Below are 16,821 nucleotides of genomic sequence, written 5' to 3' on the forward strand. Positions count from 1 at the left end.
AGCAGGAAAGAAGAAAAGGCTCAATCCCACAGCGTGGTTGCCTGGGGGAACAATTCAGGTCACCCAGAGCAACTCATTTTTTAAACTCCGAATTTAAAGTCAAACTTCAGAAATAAATTAGACACAGAAGTCTGGGTTTGTGGAGAGGTGGCCCTGTTAGGAATTAAAATGAGAACAAAGAAAATGGGTTAGCAATAGTGGGCTTGCAGATGGGGAGTTCTTATGTCATCTCTGGACAGTATTTTAGCAGAGCAGCTGCCAGGGCGCCTGCCTGTCCCCTTGTGATCCGAGAACACCAGACAACTGCAGATGTGGCCACGCCACTCTGGGGAACACAGCAAGGGGCCTGGACACACATGAAAGGCAGAAGGACGGGAAGATGGTGGCTGAGGGCTCACACCACAGTTCTGACCGGCTATTGTAGATGTGCCTTTTCATCCAGCTTGTACAGCAAGAACATGGTCAGTGTGCTGTGGAACAACGTACTGGAAATAAGCTTCCCTAAGAAGTAAAAGGCAGATTGCTTCTCAGATGCCAAATGCTAGGTTTTGACAGTAACCAAAGTGTCGATTATTATTGGCAGGCTACGGGGTCAGAGGGGAAAGCACTGAGAAGGTCTTTACTGAAGATTCAGCAAACCGAGGGTGACATTATTTTAGCATGCGTGCATTTCACAGACAAAGCAAAGACATACTAGGGTGACTTCTTCCGTGATAGTTACTGAATGCTTACCAAGGGCCAGGCACACTTGCAGGCCCTGGGGTCAAACAATGAACAGTAAGCACCATAATATAAAGTGACGATGAATGCAGGGCTTCACACCAAAACCAAATAAAATAGAAAACCAGTGAAGAGGCAGCACAAGCTGACTGGCTGCAGGACAGCAGTCCAGGTCGGCGCCATGTGTTCACGCTGAAGGCCCACACCTGTGTTGCTCTCACCTGGCTCCGCAGGAGGAGATGTCATGGCTTCAGCAGAGCCTGGGTGGCGGCAGGGGATGGATCGCATGGTGATAAATTACTAGATGGCCCTGGAGCCCACAGGCATTGTGAAGACTCATTATGAGAAATGCCAGTTTCCTAGAGCTTAGTTAAAACAAAAAAAAAAAACTGCACTTTACTTGAACTTCTCTTTACAATTATTTTGTATCGCGCGTGTATGGGTGTTTTCCACCAAACGTTCAGTTAGTTTTTTTCTTTTGAAATATGCCTGTTGTGGTTTATGCTTCTCTTTGTATCCAAAGACAACCTTGAATCTGTAAGGCGACAAAGTAAGACGGGGTCTCCAGAGCAGCAGCCACCAGACAGCTGGCCTTACTTGGCCAGTCTGGGGAGCAAGGCAGGGGGATCATTCAAACCAGTCATTTGACAGAACTGAACCGGGTCACTTCAGTCAAGATGGAAATGCTAATAAGCTCTAGGTAGACACCTTGCGTTTGACAGTAAAATAGAGTTGGCAGCCTCTGGGCTGGGCGTATTCTATGGAGGATAGAGGGCGCCCCTTCGGCAGTGGCAGGGATCTAGGACAGAGTGACTCCCTGCGGCTGGTGAGGAGGGGCCCAGAGAACAGAAGGCCCCTGTGGGCTCGAAGGAAGAGGGTGCACCCATCTCCCCAGCACGCATCACGCCCACATTGACTCGGAGCGTGTCCTCTTGCTTTAACCCCTACCTTAGTTCAGTGCGAGATGGAGCTACACCAAAACCAAACCCGCTGCCGTTGACTCGATTCCGACTCAAAGCAACCTTATAGGACAGAGTAAAACTGCCCCGTAAGGTTTCCCAGGCTGTAATCTTTATGGAAGCAGACTGTCACAACTGTCTCCCGCGGAGCCGCTGGTGGGTTCAAACCACAGAACTTTTTGGTCAGCAGCTGAGTGCTTTTAACCACTGCACCACCAGGGCTCCTTGAGCTGGGGCTATACACATAATAAATTACCCTGTGTGAAACCATCTTCCTACAGGTTGAGTCATTAAAAAGTCATGATCAGTGAGTGTCGCACACACATTGGGAAATAGACTTTAAATATTACCTTTTCTCTTTTTCTTTTTTCTAAAGGCATCAGATTGGTTTTCATATTATTTCTCTGGCATGAATTCTAAATCTCTTGGTTTCATTCATTGTTCTCTCTTGGAAATCCCCAAGTAACCATGGCTTACACTGGGAAGACAAGTCGTCCTCTGATTCTAGCTTAGGAAATGGGGGTGGGGAGTGCCAGCCCACTTCTTGAGGAGGATTCCCAGCTCACCAGAGCCCAGGTTTGGCCCCCCCTAATCCTGCACTGCACTCTGACCTATCTGCGGAAGTGAGAATGGGGTTTGGGTCAATATCATCTGAGCACCCCTCTCCACTCCCAGAGGGCAAGGACTCGTGTCTTTCTCTGTCATGTAGTTTCCAAGCACTACATGACAGGCACTCAGTTGACTCTTCTGTGGAATATAATTAGTTCCAACAGTTGCTTACACAGCTTTTGTCGTGGTCAAAACTAATCTGAATAGCCACATCAGCAGCGGCAGGTAACAGGACTGAATGCTCCCTAAATTATGATCCCCCATTCCACGGCCCAATTTTTATGAACTAGTTTTGAAACATTTATAACTAAGAGACCATGTACACCAAATTCCCTCCCAGCAAACAGGGTTTTGCATAAAAATGCCTTTATACATGTTACAAAAATTGTCTGCAGCTAAAGATTTGGAGGTCACAGCATGTATGGCTTCACCAGGGACTTCCTAGAGGCACTAGGCCCACATCCGTTTTTGTTCCAGCTTCATCCACTGCATGGCTGAAACAATGTCCAGTAAAGAGATTCTGGCACAAATGAGCCTCTCCGTTCCCGGACAGGGAAGAGATGGCTCTCTGGCCATGTCCTAACACCATACTGTCCTTAGTTAAAAGACACAAAAAAATGCCTGGAATACAGATTGTTTTCAGACTTAAAGCATCAAAACAAAATCATTATTATTAATATGTGACCAGGGCTCTGATCTGTGGTCAAGACGAGGCACAAATCTTTACATGGAGTTTCTACATTTTTAGCAACAGAAATTTTTTCTCCAAAAACTGAAGTCATAAGCGGTGGCTAGGCCAGTAAATAAGAAGACAAGTCACATTGAAGAACATGATATATTTAAACTTACTTTTTATTATCATTTTTTTTCCAGTTACCCAGCATGCCTCAATCTGATTGCTGACCTGGATGAAACAGAGTGAAGTCAATGATTTACAGAGATATTTACAGACATCTGCTTTTAATATGCCACAGTCCACCACAACCATTCCAGTGTGACGTGCCTCTGACTGCGGTGGTGCTGGTGCCACGGCCGCCACGTGGCCTCCGAGTGCTGCCTGCACTACGTACAGAAGGGCTGGGGCTGAAGGTCGATACTCGATGATGAGCGCTAGCTCCTTGTGTACGTTTTCAGAAATGATCTGCAGTTTATGATGCCCATTTGTATGCTGTTACACGTATGAATTTCAATAAATTTTTTAAAGACTTGAATTATGTTTTCTTTTTATCTTGGAGTGATAATAACAGGACACACCAAAAAGGCACACAGTTTACTTAGACCAAAGTGTAGTAAGGACCAAATCAAGTTTTTTCCTGCCATTGATTTTGCTTCCCTTTTCGTGATCTATTATCCTCCTCCAACTTTATCTGCCTCTCATCAACATCCCATACTCCATTGTTATTATCCTACTAGGATGTGCACAGTAAGGAGACACTGGGGAGCACCAGGGATTATTCTCTCCACTCCATCAACAAAAAAAAAATTTTAAAAAGAGCATCATCTTTGGCTCTGTGGTGTCGGATTTCTTCTTCAATATGCAGTATTCGAGAAGAGCCTAAAAACATGTACTTAATGAAATTAGAAAATTTACTTAAGTATCTCAAGTATCTGTACAAAGATCGTATTTTAGTTTAAAACAGTATTTCTCCTATATGGAGTTAAGCCCAGAAATGCCTTAAAGGAATAAAAATGGACACTGAAAATGCTGTGTTGTCTTTGAGCATGACAATAGAAGACTAAAGGCAAGGCTGTCATTGGGACACGTCACTGACCGCAGGCGACTGTCCCTGGCCAGCGATCTGTCATCAGCAGCAGCAGTATTATTATTTCGACATAGATCTGATGTGACCATATGCTCAAGCTTGCCTCTCAAAATCCACGTGGCTTAGGCTCAGGAGGTGGTGGCATGATAACACAGAGCCCATCTGAGTCTCCAGAGCATGGAAAACGTTCAAGCCTGAAACAGGAGAACTCTACAGATTCAGAAGTTTTTGACTTCATCAAATGTGCCAGACATAAAGACTGTCACATAAGATATTTTAATTGTCCTTAATTCTGCTCTAGGAATACTGTGAATAAATTATACAATATTCTAAAAATAGCACCTTTGAAGAACTGTAGAGGTCACTTTATTTTAGCCTCCTGGAACTGTCCCCCCAGTGGTTCTGAGAGAACAGCACATGAAGAACGACCTCAGGTCTGGCTGCCTGACACACACACGCCTGGCTAAGTCGGGTCCTGAAAGCCATTTCTTCGCCTGCCTTCATCACAGGAGTGAAGCCAAGTTTCTAAAATAGTAGGTTACATTGGTATATGAGGTACAATCAGAAAAAGGCCCCATCCAAAAGGATTCTAGGTCAGCTTGTAGTGCACTCATCATACTCATCTATTCCCCATGTCTCAGTTTGTCAATTTGCCATCAAGTTTTTAAAATACACTCGAAGGAAGGAAGTGTGCAGAGCAGTACATTATCAGGAAGACGTTACTGATGAGCTATACTCCTTAAGAATTCTGGTCCAAACCATCTGATGGGAGGATTACTCGGGTCTGAACAAATCTTCAACAAGACCTGTTCCCCACCCCGGCTTCACAGATCTGCCCTGAACCCAGTGTGGAGGGGTCAACGTTCGTACCACCACACTAGTGCCATGTCACTGAAGTAATAAAACAATCCCGGGTGTGTGTTTAGAGCAACAAGGAATTTACGTATTTTCATATCATTTGACAGAGGGTGGGTTAATAACCAGGTCAGGCTATCAAAAATCTTTTTTCTTCCCAGTAAAGAATAATATTTAATTTTCTGAGATTACAGAACCACGTCCAACAACAAGAAACAGAGAAGTCGCAGATTGACATAGTGCTTTATTTCAGCTGTCTGTACGAAGGAAAATAATGTGATCCCTATCATATACGTGTAAAAATACTAAGGATGTACAGTGTACAAAAACAGTTTCTTGTAGTTATTTCACATCCTTGTGGGTCATATACTCAAGGAAATAAACAGTTTTAGTATGACCAATAGTAATAGTAATACAGTTTCTTGGGTTCATAGTTGCGTCTGCTTAAAATCCTTAACCAGATAACTAGATCTTGCACGGATCTAATGAAAGAACTAGCAAGGTCAAGAAATGTCACAAACTATAAAGCTACAGGGAGGTAATTCAATTACCAATTTAGACGTTTTCTTTTTTATTTAAATAAATAACTTTACATTTCATGCTTGCCTGTAATGCACTATCAGGAGCAAGATAAGGAAATTCTACCGTAGACAGTACAAACAGTAGCAGCAAAGTGTGTACATTGAGGTGTAATATATAGACCCTGCAGTTAGTAAGGAAGGCCCTTACTTTTGTACTCTAGGATAAGCAAGTGGCCCCTGCAAGAACAGTCAGCTTTAAGAAGCCGGAAATCAGGTATGGGGAAATGGAAAACAATACTGGAATAACGCTACATAATTAGTGTAGAAAGCAAAGCTGTGAGCAACCCTGTCGAAAATCCAAGCAGAAATGGCCAGTTCCTCCAAGATGGCTGTGTGATTACAAGAGGGCAAACTCAATGAAAGTTAGTACAAGCTGGAGTCCGCAAAGTTTGAACTGTATTCTGATGGAATGATTCCAGGTTTCAGGCCTTTCCACCTGCCAGAATCCACAACTACAGCTATGGGCAAATTACAAGGGAAGTTTTAGAAATCCCCCTCTACACACATTTTTGTTTTTCTATTGTTCCTCCACGCCAGCTGATTGAGATCTGGGAGTGAAAGCAAGGGATTCTCAGAATCTAAGCCAAGAGAGCACTTGTGTGATGCTCACAGGCTCTTCAAGGAGACAAGTGCCTGACCCCCAGGCCTTGGCTGGGGATGGAGAGCCAGCTGTGAGGAGTGGCTAGCCTGGGGCGCTGTCAGCACCAGTCATTAATCTTAGGAAGTATCCTTTGCCATGGTCATGGGATCACCTTAAGATTACTTAAAAAAAAAAAAAAAAAAAATCAAAAGCTACGTGCTCAGTGTGTGGTGTTACACTTTCCCTACGAAGGAACGAACGCTCTGATCATCAGCCAGTCTCAGCTTTCCTCTTGTCCTCTTATCCGTTTCTTTCTTATAGAATGGATGCAAGACAACTTACAGGACATACCTTCTAGTCTACTTTCTTGTCAAAGTGAAACATTCAACATAATTCCAAGTTTAAAAAAAAAAGTTGAGCTATATGTGTAAGAGTGAACTACCACTTACTGTAACTTCCCACTCAATATTAAGGATGAACTTCACTCAGATAAACATATGAAAAATTAGGACAAAAATCTATGTCTGAATATGTCTTAGCTGCCTTAATAAAATGCCCTTTAACTCCCCTGTCAGTCCCAGTGGCCTGCCCACCGCCAGCAGTGGTTTCATATCTATAAACCCACACTTCCAGCGTCAAGAGGCTAAGACATCTGCATATGAATATGATTCATCCTACTTAAAAAGTCACTTGCTCTTTCATACAATGCAATCATAATACTACGTAATGCTGTAGTCTTCCATTTTGGGAGCTGTCAGATAGCTGAACTAAAACACATTTCCATGATCACTCCAGCGAGTCCGGGTTGCCGCCTGCTTGCTGCAAGAATGGCCCCCCAGCCCCTTGGACTTCATAGGCTGCTTTGGAAAATGTCAGCTCCTAGCACCAAAGGGTTTAATCTGAAGATCATCATTAATGAAGGAGAAAGATGAGGTTTGCATACATGTCCCCTGTCAGTGAGAAATGTTGGAATTGGGGGACATGAGTATATACAGAAAAAGGAAAGTTGGAGGTGTTCTTTTTTTGTTGTTTTTTCCCTGATGGCTTAATTCAGTGGTAAGTGTACCATGATCAGAATAAACACACCAGGTTCCAATCCTTTACTGCCTACTTGGTGAATACTCGAGATGTGTTCATTTTGCCAAGTACAGTTCATTTCTCATCATTGTTCAGGTCTCATTTTCTTCATCACACTGTGCTGCCAGGCCTGCCTAAATGTACCAACTCTCAAGTGAGCACATCAACATCCATTTGTTTCATTAACCCCTTGGCATGGAGAGGTGGGGATTTTCAGCACCAAGGGGTTAAATGACAGCATCTCTTCTCCCAAAGCCGAATTCTAACCAATATGTACAATTTCAGAGCCTTATCAAGATTTTTGTTACATAGGAGAAAAAGTGCCTGATTCTCAGCGGCTTGTACATTCCTTGCACACGGGTCAGAATGAGCTGCATGCAGTCTACCTTCTGTAAGTTGGAGCTGCATCTGCTAACATGACATACAATCCTCATCACTAAAAAATAAATACTACTGCAAAACAAACAAAACCATAAAAGGATATTCAAAGTTTTAACATCTGAGAGAAAGCTAATTCACGTAAAACTAAAAGTAGAAAATTAAAACAAATAAGGCAAACACCTGTTTACCTTGGTGTACAAATTTTGGTGAAAAGCAGGATCGTTATACCTGTCTACATTCTTCAGCCATCAGAGGTGATAAATATCAAGAAGGGAGAAAAGTTTCCAAGCACAGGGGAAAAAATGCTCTCTGGCGAGAATCGTATCATGAGACCCTTTCCGTGACTTTAACTCTGCTGTGCACATGCCTTCATTTCTTGGTAGAACGTTCATTTGTCCGCGATTGCCCGTGAAGTCTAGACGTCCATGTGTGACACAGGCTTCCTCTGCAGTATCCAACAGGAATTAAAAATATATATATACATAGATATCTTTATCAACAGTTGTCCAGTCCTTTTCTCAAGTGCTGCCTAATGAATTCCAGCCAGATCTTAGTGATCAATCCCTACTTTATGGACTGAACTGATTGGCTTCACTAACATTCTGCATATGCACATCACCACCCATCCACATCGCTTAGAATTACACACTAAATCTTCTTAGTCTAATTAGTTTTTGATTTATCTTCTAGAAAGTTTAAAAATCTACCTAGAATCAATGTCTCTCTGCCAGCCTTCACTGTTAGGGAAACAAAACCTAAAAGATCAAAAGATGACAACTGGTGCACAAATGAACAATGGTGGACTCATGACTTCGGAAGATTGTAAAATTACCTCTTAAAGTTGCTATAATAGTAAGACAGTAGCAGCAACAGCATGAGACCTTAGACTGAGATACAATTTCATGCAAAAACAGAAAGTCGAGTGTGTTTGCATATATGTGTGTTTTCATGTATGTGAAAGGTGGTTAGCGGTGAAGACCCTTGATTGGTCCGGGGCGTCTGAAGGTGCTCCTGCTATCTGTAAGAGCTAGGACTGGTGGCGATGTCCAGGAATCATTTTCAGTAATAAGTCTAAGATGACAGTGAAGTAGCAGAATGAAAGAGAATTATTCTCGTCCACTTGCAGAGTAGGAAAACTGAGGGAAATGCGGCCGCCTCTCATTGTCCATGCAGTCCATACCATCCTCATCATCTGTGGGCAGGAAACAGCTATTTTAATTTTACATAGTTTTTGTTAATATTACCTCTGGTCCACATTTTTCTACCTACTAACATAGGAAAGATTAACAGAGACAGTAACTCCCATAAACTTGTGTTTATCAATAGAACATACAGCAATTACGGTTATTTTAAAAATGTCTAATTTTCATAAATGTGTGTGGTCTGTGAGAAAACACTATCAAATCATCTCTTTCAAGACGCTAAAATTTCAAGACTTAATGAAAATGGGGAAAAATACTGAAAACAGGATTTTGTTTTAAGAAGGAACAAACCATCTTCGACAGCCTTTCATTTCATGAAATTACAATTTGTTGAAATTACAGAAGTCCTGGATGCTAAGGCACCAAAAGTGTGTATACATAATTCATTGTTAAATGTCTTCAAATGCTTTTACTTCATGGCGTTTTAGATATAAATGCAAAATCAAGGTTCTGATGGCCCCATTTCATCTGTGTCCTTGATTGCATTTTCAAGATCTTATCGTCTTTATTCAACATCTACTATCTGCCTTAGCTCCCTGTCCCCGATTTTCCAACGATAAAACTTGATGGGACAGAGGGCAAGTAAAAGTGGGAGGGATGTCAGCGTGGAAGTCCTAGTTCATCAGGAAACAAGCAGGGAGAACAGACGTGAAGGGATAGGAGAGGCTGTTGACAATGAAGCTGCTGCTCCTTTCTTCTTTCCTGTTTTCCTGTACTTAACAGATTAGAAGCGATCGCCCAACCTTTTCCCACAACAGCTCTGCTGATTAAAAGCTCATTGTCAGGATGCCCTTCCTCACAGGTGGTGGTCATCTGTTCAGTCCCTCATCAACAGAAGCTCTGCAAACTCAGCCCCAGGGGCACAGCTCTGAGCAAAGTCCCTGCTGCCCTCCAGGGCTCACTTTCTCATGGGGAAGAGGCTCTGTTTTTTGTATCTCTCCTGCTCCACTCCAAGCTCATCCACCTGTTCACTGTCCTAACAGCAGAAATAAAGGAAAAGGTCTTTCAAATACCCAACCTTCTTTTCTTCAAGCAAAAAATTCCATTTCCTCAAATATATACAGGAAATACATTAACCAAATCTTTCAACTTTCCAACCTCTCCAACAAGCACCAATCTCATGCAATGGGAGGAAAAATACAGGCCAGATCTTGCTATTCCGTGGATACTGACTCAGTCACACAACAAAGATGGTGCTTTTGTGTTTGTCTGAAGTGTAAGAAACAAACATTTCTTTTTCTTTGATGACTGTTCTTCTATTTGCTATTCTAGTCTTAATACAAAAGTTTCTAAGAAACGTGATCAACCAAAATTTGTGGCCTCTGATGTATCAAAAATAGCACTGAATTAGGTGGGAATCAATCAACCAAAAAGCATTTGTGGCTCCCTGCTTCCAAAAAACCACTGAATCACAAGGCGTCTCTCCTTCCACAAGTAGAACACAGCAACTGTAGCAGGCATTTCTGCATAGTACTGAGTTCTAGGGAAATCTCCACCGCATTATAAAATATTGGTTCTGTACCAGGTAAACCTCATGCATCTTTTAGATCAAATACCTTCAGTATTATTAGCTATACTAAAGACAGTAGGAGCTAGGAGACCACGGCATATCAGCTGAGTCACAACATATAAACACTCTCTAGAAATCTAGAAAAGGCAGCTGAAACCTTAATGTTCAGATTCTGACATGTGTCAATCACATTTCAAAGAAACAGTTTTCACCATTAATGGCTTTGTTTTGCTGTGTTTCCGCCCCACAAACGTGCAGAGCCCAGGACAGCACGTGTGGGGAAGCCTCATGCTTGTCCCTTGTCCTGCCTCAGCCAGTGGGAGGGATGCTGCCCGGCTCCCTGGGTGACCCAGCCCAGGCCTTGCCCAGCCAGTCAGGCTCTTGGTAGGGGGGCTTCTGGATTTCCTTTCGCAGGAGGAGTACTGATTGCTTTGAGGATGGATGGCAGCTGAAAATTAAGAGTCTTCATTCTGTCAGTAAATTAATCATATTTCTGAATATAAAAAAATTCAAATTTCATAAATAACCATGTGAAGACCCCACATCACGATATTCTTTTAAAGCCAATATAGCACTCTTTCACTTCAGCTCCCTGCCTTTTCCTTCTTTCTTGGTAATAAAAAACCAAAATCCACTGCTGTCTAGTCGATTCCAACTCACAGTGACTCCACAGGGTTTCCAAGACTGTAAATTTTTACAGAAGCAGACTGCCACATCTTTCTCCCATGGAAACTGCTTGGTAGTGGTGAGGGGCAAGTATAGGATCCCCATCCAAAATGGAGCCATGAGCCTGGGAGAGGCACTGGGGCAAGCCCCCAGCAGGCCCCTCTGGGTCCACATAGACCCACAGAGGGACAGGGTTGGGAGAAGCCCACCGTGAGTGACACCTGACCCTGTAGCACCTGTCAGCGTACACACAGGTAAGTCCCTGCTCTGAAAGGATACTCACAGAGAACAATGATGATAACGAAGAGAACTCTGTCTGAAAACACATATGGAAAAACAATGATCGACTCGATGTCTGAACCCCTGGGTCCAAGTAGCATCAGTTAACAAATTTTCTTAGCGCATTTAACAAAGGTAATCATATGGCAGTAAAGCTACCACATCTCAAAGAAGTCCTATTTTTCTGTAACAAAACCCACTGCTGTCAAGTCGATTTCAACTCATAGTGACCCTACAAGACAGAGTAAACCACTGGGTTGCCAAGGCTGTAAATCTTTACAGAAGCAGACTGCCATATCTTTCTCCCGCAAGAGGAAGGCAGCGGACCATTAATGGATATAACACAAGACGACGCATTCCAAAAACCGTTCAATTAATTAACACCAGTGAGGACAATCTGCCATGCTACTGCAGCTGTTTGTAGAAAATGGAACATTTTGCCTTCCTAACTGCTGATTTGTTCTAAAAAAAAAAAATCTCCATTCTGTTTTATAAAAGCAAGGTGGCAAGTGGGAAGACAATTGCTAACTAATGTTACTACTGTGGACTTTTATTAACCAAACCTCTGTTTTAGCAGTTAGGGAGCGGCAGTGGTTTCTAACCAGCACCATTATTCAAGCTGCAAGAAGAAAAGATCATGTTAAATGGAATCACGGTTTCACTGATTCTCCTTTAATCTGCCCCTTAAGGGAATCTGGGCTATATCCGGGGACTGTCAAACTAAAAACACTGCCCCTTTGCCCTGGAGAAACCCAGGAGCTGTGGTTAATAATCCCTGAGGCTGTTCTACAATAGGGCACTCTGGGCCCCACGTGCTCAGCTGACCTGGAGAGGCAGTGGGAGAGTTCCCAGGACGGCACAGCAGACTGTTTGCCGCTGGACGGGGCGTTCTGCAGAGATGCTGCTGCCCATTTCTGTCCTCACACACGCTGCTGATCTCTTTGATCTGGCTGCCCCATCCAGAGATCCTGAGTAGGGAGAGATAGCAAGCCCATACTATCCTCCCCACCCTGGACTGTGGAATGCCCTGTTAGACACAGATGCACTGCAGGATGCTCAGGTTTCTGAGCCATCCAGAGCCCAGCACACGCCCCACTTCATACTTCCCCAGGCCTACAATTGTATTCACAGGGAACAGCCACCATGGAAATTCCCACAATGTGTGGGCTTCCTACTGGAGTCCCTGGTCCAATCTAACAACTCATGGTGTTGCCCAGCATTTCAGACAACTACATACCTATAGTCCATGCTGCGGTCAGAGGAACTATGCCAAGGCCTGTGTCCATAGTTTCTACTCAGACAGCCCATAAGCACTTGTCCACAACTCCAAAGGCTTTCTAACATTGTCATTTAACAATTAGAGATCCTAAGATTCTATCCACGGCACATAAGACCGAGCGGAGGCTCACTGCCCCATGGGTGATGTACTGTGAGGAGCACTTCAGCACACTGATATTTTGCAGCTTCACCTGCCAAGACGATGAGTCCTGCTCCTAGCTATGATGCCACTGGCTGTGGGACCTGGAGCAGCTCAAGCTTTTCTGTGGATTTCAATCTCTTCACTTATAACATGGAAGTTCAAAGGTTCTTAATTTCTTGTGAATCTAAAGAGATGTACAGACTTCCATCCAGAAAAGGGCATATAATATTTTAATATTAGTTAATATAATAAAATAATATCTTTAAATTCAGAATGTTCACTGTCACAGAGTGTTTTTAATTTCAGACTGTTCACAAGCCATGGGCCCCAGATGAAGAACTCTGGGCCTAGATGACTCCTAGTTCGCATCCACAAATCCGCTGACCACGTCTACAGCTGGAACAGTACTTCACTTTCATCTCTTCTCACAGACACCCAGTGTACATGAGCACTGTCAACTAACCTGCCTTTGAAAAAGGAAGGAGGAGAGAGGAAAAACAGCAAAGGAAATAAAGGAAAAGGAAGAAAAACTAACACAATGCTACTGTGCGAGTCAAAATATGTGTGACTTGAAGAATATTTTTAGCCATCCAGATACCACCCTCCCCCACACGTCTGTCAGTCATACTGCGGGGGCTTGTGTGTTGCTGTGATGCTGGTAGCTATGCTACCGGTATTCAAATACCAGCAGGGTCACCCATGGTAGACAGGTTTCAGCTGAGCTTCCAGACTAAGACAGACTAGGAAAAGGACCCAGCAGTCTACTTCTGAAAAGAATTAGCCAGTGAAAACCTTACGAACAACAGTGGAACACTGTCTGATATAGTGCCGGAAGATGAGCCTCTCAGGTTGGAAGGCATTCAAAAGGCGACTGGCGAAGAGCTGCCTCCTCAGAGTAGAGTCAACCTTAATGACGTGGATGGAGTTAAGCTTTCGGGACCTTCATTTGCTGATGTTGCACAACTCAAAATGAGAAGAAACAGCTGCAAACATCCATTAATAATTAGAACCTGGAATGCACGAAGTATGAATCTAGCAAAATTGGAAACCATCAAAAATGAAATGGAACGCACAAACATTTATTCCCTAGGCATTAGTGGGCTTAAATGGACTGGTGTTGGTCATTTTGAACTGGACAATCATATGGTCTACTATGCCAGGAATGACAACTTGAAGAGGCATGGTGTTGCATTCGTTGTCAAAAAGAATATTTCAAGATCTAACCTGAAGTACAATGCTGTCAGTAACAGGATAATATCCATACGCCTACAAGGAAGACCAGTAAATACGACTATTACTCAAGTTTACCCACCAATCACTAAGGCCACAGATGAAGAAATGGAAGATTTTTACCAACTTCTGCAGCCTGAAATTGATCGAACATGCAATCAGGATGCACTAATAATTACTGGTGATTTGAATGCAAAAGCTGGAAACAAAGAAGAAGGATCGGTAGTTGGAAAATATGGCCTTGGTGATAGAAACGATGCCGGAGATCACTTGATTGAATTTTGCAAGACCAATGACTTCTTCATTGCAATACCTTTTTTCACCAACATAAATGGCGACTATACACATGGACCTCACCAGATGAAATACATAGGAATCAAATTGACTACATCTGTGGAAAGAGATGATGGAAAAGCTCAATATCATCAGTCAGAACAAGGCCAGGGGCCGACTGTGGATAGGACCATCAATTACTCATATGTAAGTTCAAGTAGAAACTGAAGAAAATTAGAACAAGTCCACAAAACCCAAAGTACGGCCTTGACTATATCCCACCTGAATTTAGAGACCATCTCAAGAATAGATTTGACGCACTGAACACTAATGGCCTAAGACCAGACGAGTTGTGGAATAACATCAAGGACATCATACATGAAGAAAGCAAGAGGTCATTAAAAAGACAGGAGAGAAATAAAAGGCCTAAATGGATGTCAGAAGAGACTGTGAAACTTGCTCTTGAATGTCGAGTAGCTAAAACAAAAGAAAAAAATGATGATGCTGTAAAAGAGCTGAACAGAAGATTTCAAAGGGCAGCTCGAGAAGACAAAGTATTATGATGACATGTGCAAAGAGCTGGAGATAGAAAACCAAAAGGGAAGAACACGCTCAGCATTTCTGAAGCTGAAAAAACTGAAGGAAAAATCCAAGCCTCCAGTTGTGATAGTGAAGGATTCCATGGGGAAAATATTAAATGGCGCGGGAAGCATCAAAAGAAGATGGAGGGAATACACAGTCACTATACCAAAAAGAACTGGTCGATGTTCAACCATTTCAGGAGGTAACATATGATTCCAGAACCGATGGTACTGAAGGAAGAAGTCCAAGCCGCACTGAAGGCACTGGGAAAAAACAAGTCTCCGGGAACTGATGGAATACTAATTGAGATGTTTCCACAAACAGATGCAGCGCTGGAAGTGCTCACTCATCTGTGCCAAGAAATTTGGAAGACAGCTACCTGGCCAACTGACTGGAAGAGATCCACGTTTACGCCTATTCCCAAGAAAGGTGATCCAACCGAATGCGGGAATTATTGAAAAGTATTATTAATATCACATGCAAGCAAAATTTTGTTGAAGATCATTCAAAAGCAGCTGCAGCAGTATATCAACAGGGAACTGCCAGAAATTCAAGTCAGACTTAGAAGAGGACGTGGAACCAGGGATATCACTGCTGACGTTAGATGGATCCTGGCTGAAAGCATAGAATACCAGAAAGACGTCTACCTGTGTTTTACTGACTATGCTAAGTCATTTGACTGTGTGGATCCTAACAAATTACGGATAACACTGCAGAGAATGGGAGTTCCAGGACACTTAATTGTGCTCATGAGTAATCTGTGTGTGGATCAAAAGGCAGTCGTTAGAACAGAACACAGGGATACTGCATGGTTTAAAGTCAGGAAAGGTGTGTGTCAGGGTAGTATCCTTTCACCATACCTATTCAATCTGTATGCTGAGCAAACAATGCGAGAAGCTAGACTATATGAAGAAGAACAGGGCATCAGGATTGGAGGAAGACTCGTTAACAACCTGCATTATGCAGATGATACAACCTTGCCTGCTGAAAGTGAAGAGGACTTGAAGCACTTGCTGATGAAGATCAAAGACCACAGCCTTCAATATGGATTACATCTCAACGTAAAGAAAATAAAATCCTCACAACTGGACCAGTAAGCAACATCATGATAAGCAGAGAAAAGACTGAAGTTGTCAAGGATTTCATTTTACTTGGATTCACAATCAACACCCATGGAAGCAGCAGTCAAGAAATCAAACAATGCAGTGTATTGGGCAAATCGGCTGCAAGAGATCTCTTTAAAGTGTTAAAAAGCAAAGATGTCACCTTGAGGACTAAGGTGTGCCTGACCCAAACCATGGTGTTTTCAATCACCTCATATGCATGCGAAAGCTGGACAATGAATAACGAAGACCCAAGAAGAATTGACGCCTTTGAATTGTGGTGTTGGCGAAGAATACTGAATATACCACGGACTGCCGAAAGAACAAATAAATCTGTCTTGCAAGAAGTACAACCAGAATGCTCCTTAGAAGCAAGGACGGAGAGACTACATCTCATACTTTGGACACGTTATCAGGAGGGATCAGTCCCTGGAAATGGACATCATGCTTGCTAAAGTAGAGGGTCAGCAAAAAAGAGGAAGACCTTCAACGAGATGGACTGACACAGGGGCTGCAACAATGGATTCAAGCATAGCAACAATTGTGAGGATGGTGCAGGACTGAGCAGCATTTTGTTCTGTTGTGCATAGGGTCGCTATGAGTCGGAACCAACTTGATAGCATTTAACAACAAATACCACCCTAAATCTCAATCTTCTCCTCCTTCCTCATTAAGACTAGGAGGCTGGTATATATGGTATTGGACTTCCCAGTCAGCAGTCTAAACACAGACCCTTGAGAACCAACACTTGTCAGCAAATGAGAATGCTTATAAATTTTATCTAATAACGTTACTTGTCCATTACTGTTCACTTATTTAGGGTATTTCTGAAAGTGTGGGACATATACTAGTGTACATGCAATGATGATTTTAAGAGGTACATGAAAATACAGTTTTAACAGATATGCAATATATATATATGTATATGTGTATACACACACACACACACACACACACACACACATTGGAGCCCTGCTGGTGCAGTGGTTAAGAGCTTGGCTGCTAATCAAAAGGTCAGCAGTTCAAATCCA

The 16,821-nt window shown here is 42.8% G+C and overlaps 2 protein-coding genes across 8 annotated transcripts in view; one reads left to right on the plus strand and one right to left on the minus strand.

Annotated features, from left to right (window-relative positions):
• The window catches only part of SDCCAG8 (SHH signaling and ciliogenesis regulator SDCCAG8), a 243,119-nt gene extending 238,078 nt beyond the window's left edge, over positions 1-5,041 (plus strand). For all 3 annotated transcript variants that reach the window (XM_004375862.2, XM_023730889.1, XM_023730890.1), the window contains one exon: positions 3,162-5,041. In XM_004375862.2, the coding sequence (XP_004375919.1) occupies positions 3,162-3,191 (30 nt within the window). In that variant the 3' untranslated portion in view covers positions 3,192-5,041. The remainder of the gene's footprint in view (positions 1-3,161) is intronic.
• Positions 1-16,821, minus strand: part of AKT3 (AKT serine/threonine kinase 3) — a 137,175-nt gene that overhangs the window by 987 nt on the left and 119,367 nt on the right. For 4 of the 5 annotated variants that reach the window (XM_023730894.1, XM_023730896.1, XM_023730898.1 and 1 more), the window contains one exon: positions 5,133-8,717. The exons of the other annotated variant lie outside the window; for it this stretch is intronic. In XM_023730894.1, the coding sequence (XP_023586662.1) occupies positions 8,632-8,717 (86 nt within the window). In that variant the 3' untranslated portion in view covers positions 5,133-8,631. Of the gene's footprint in view, positions 1-5,132; positions 8,718-16,821 lie in introns of those variants that run through there. 5 annotated transcript variants of the gene reach the window in all.

This window comes from Trichechus manatus, unplaced genomic scaffold (assembly GCF_000243295.1).
Source record: "Trichechus manatus latirostris isolate Lorelei unplaced genomic scaffold, TriManLat1.0 scaffold00039, whole genome shotgun sequence".
NCBI classification, from domain to species: domain Eukaryota; kingdom Metazoa; phylum Chordata; class Mammalia; order Sirenia; family Trichechidae; genus Trichechus; species Trichechus manatus.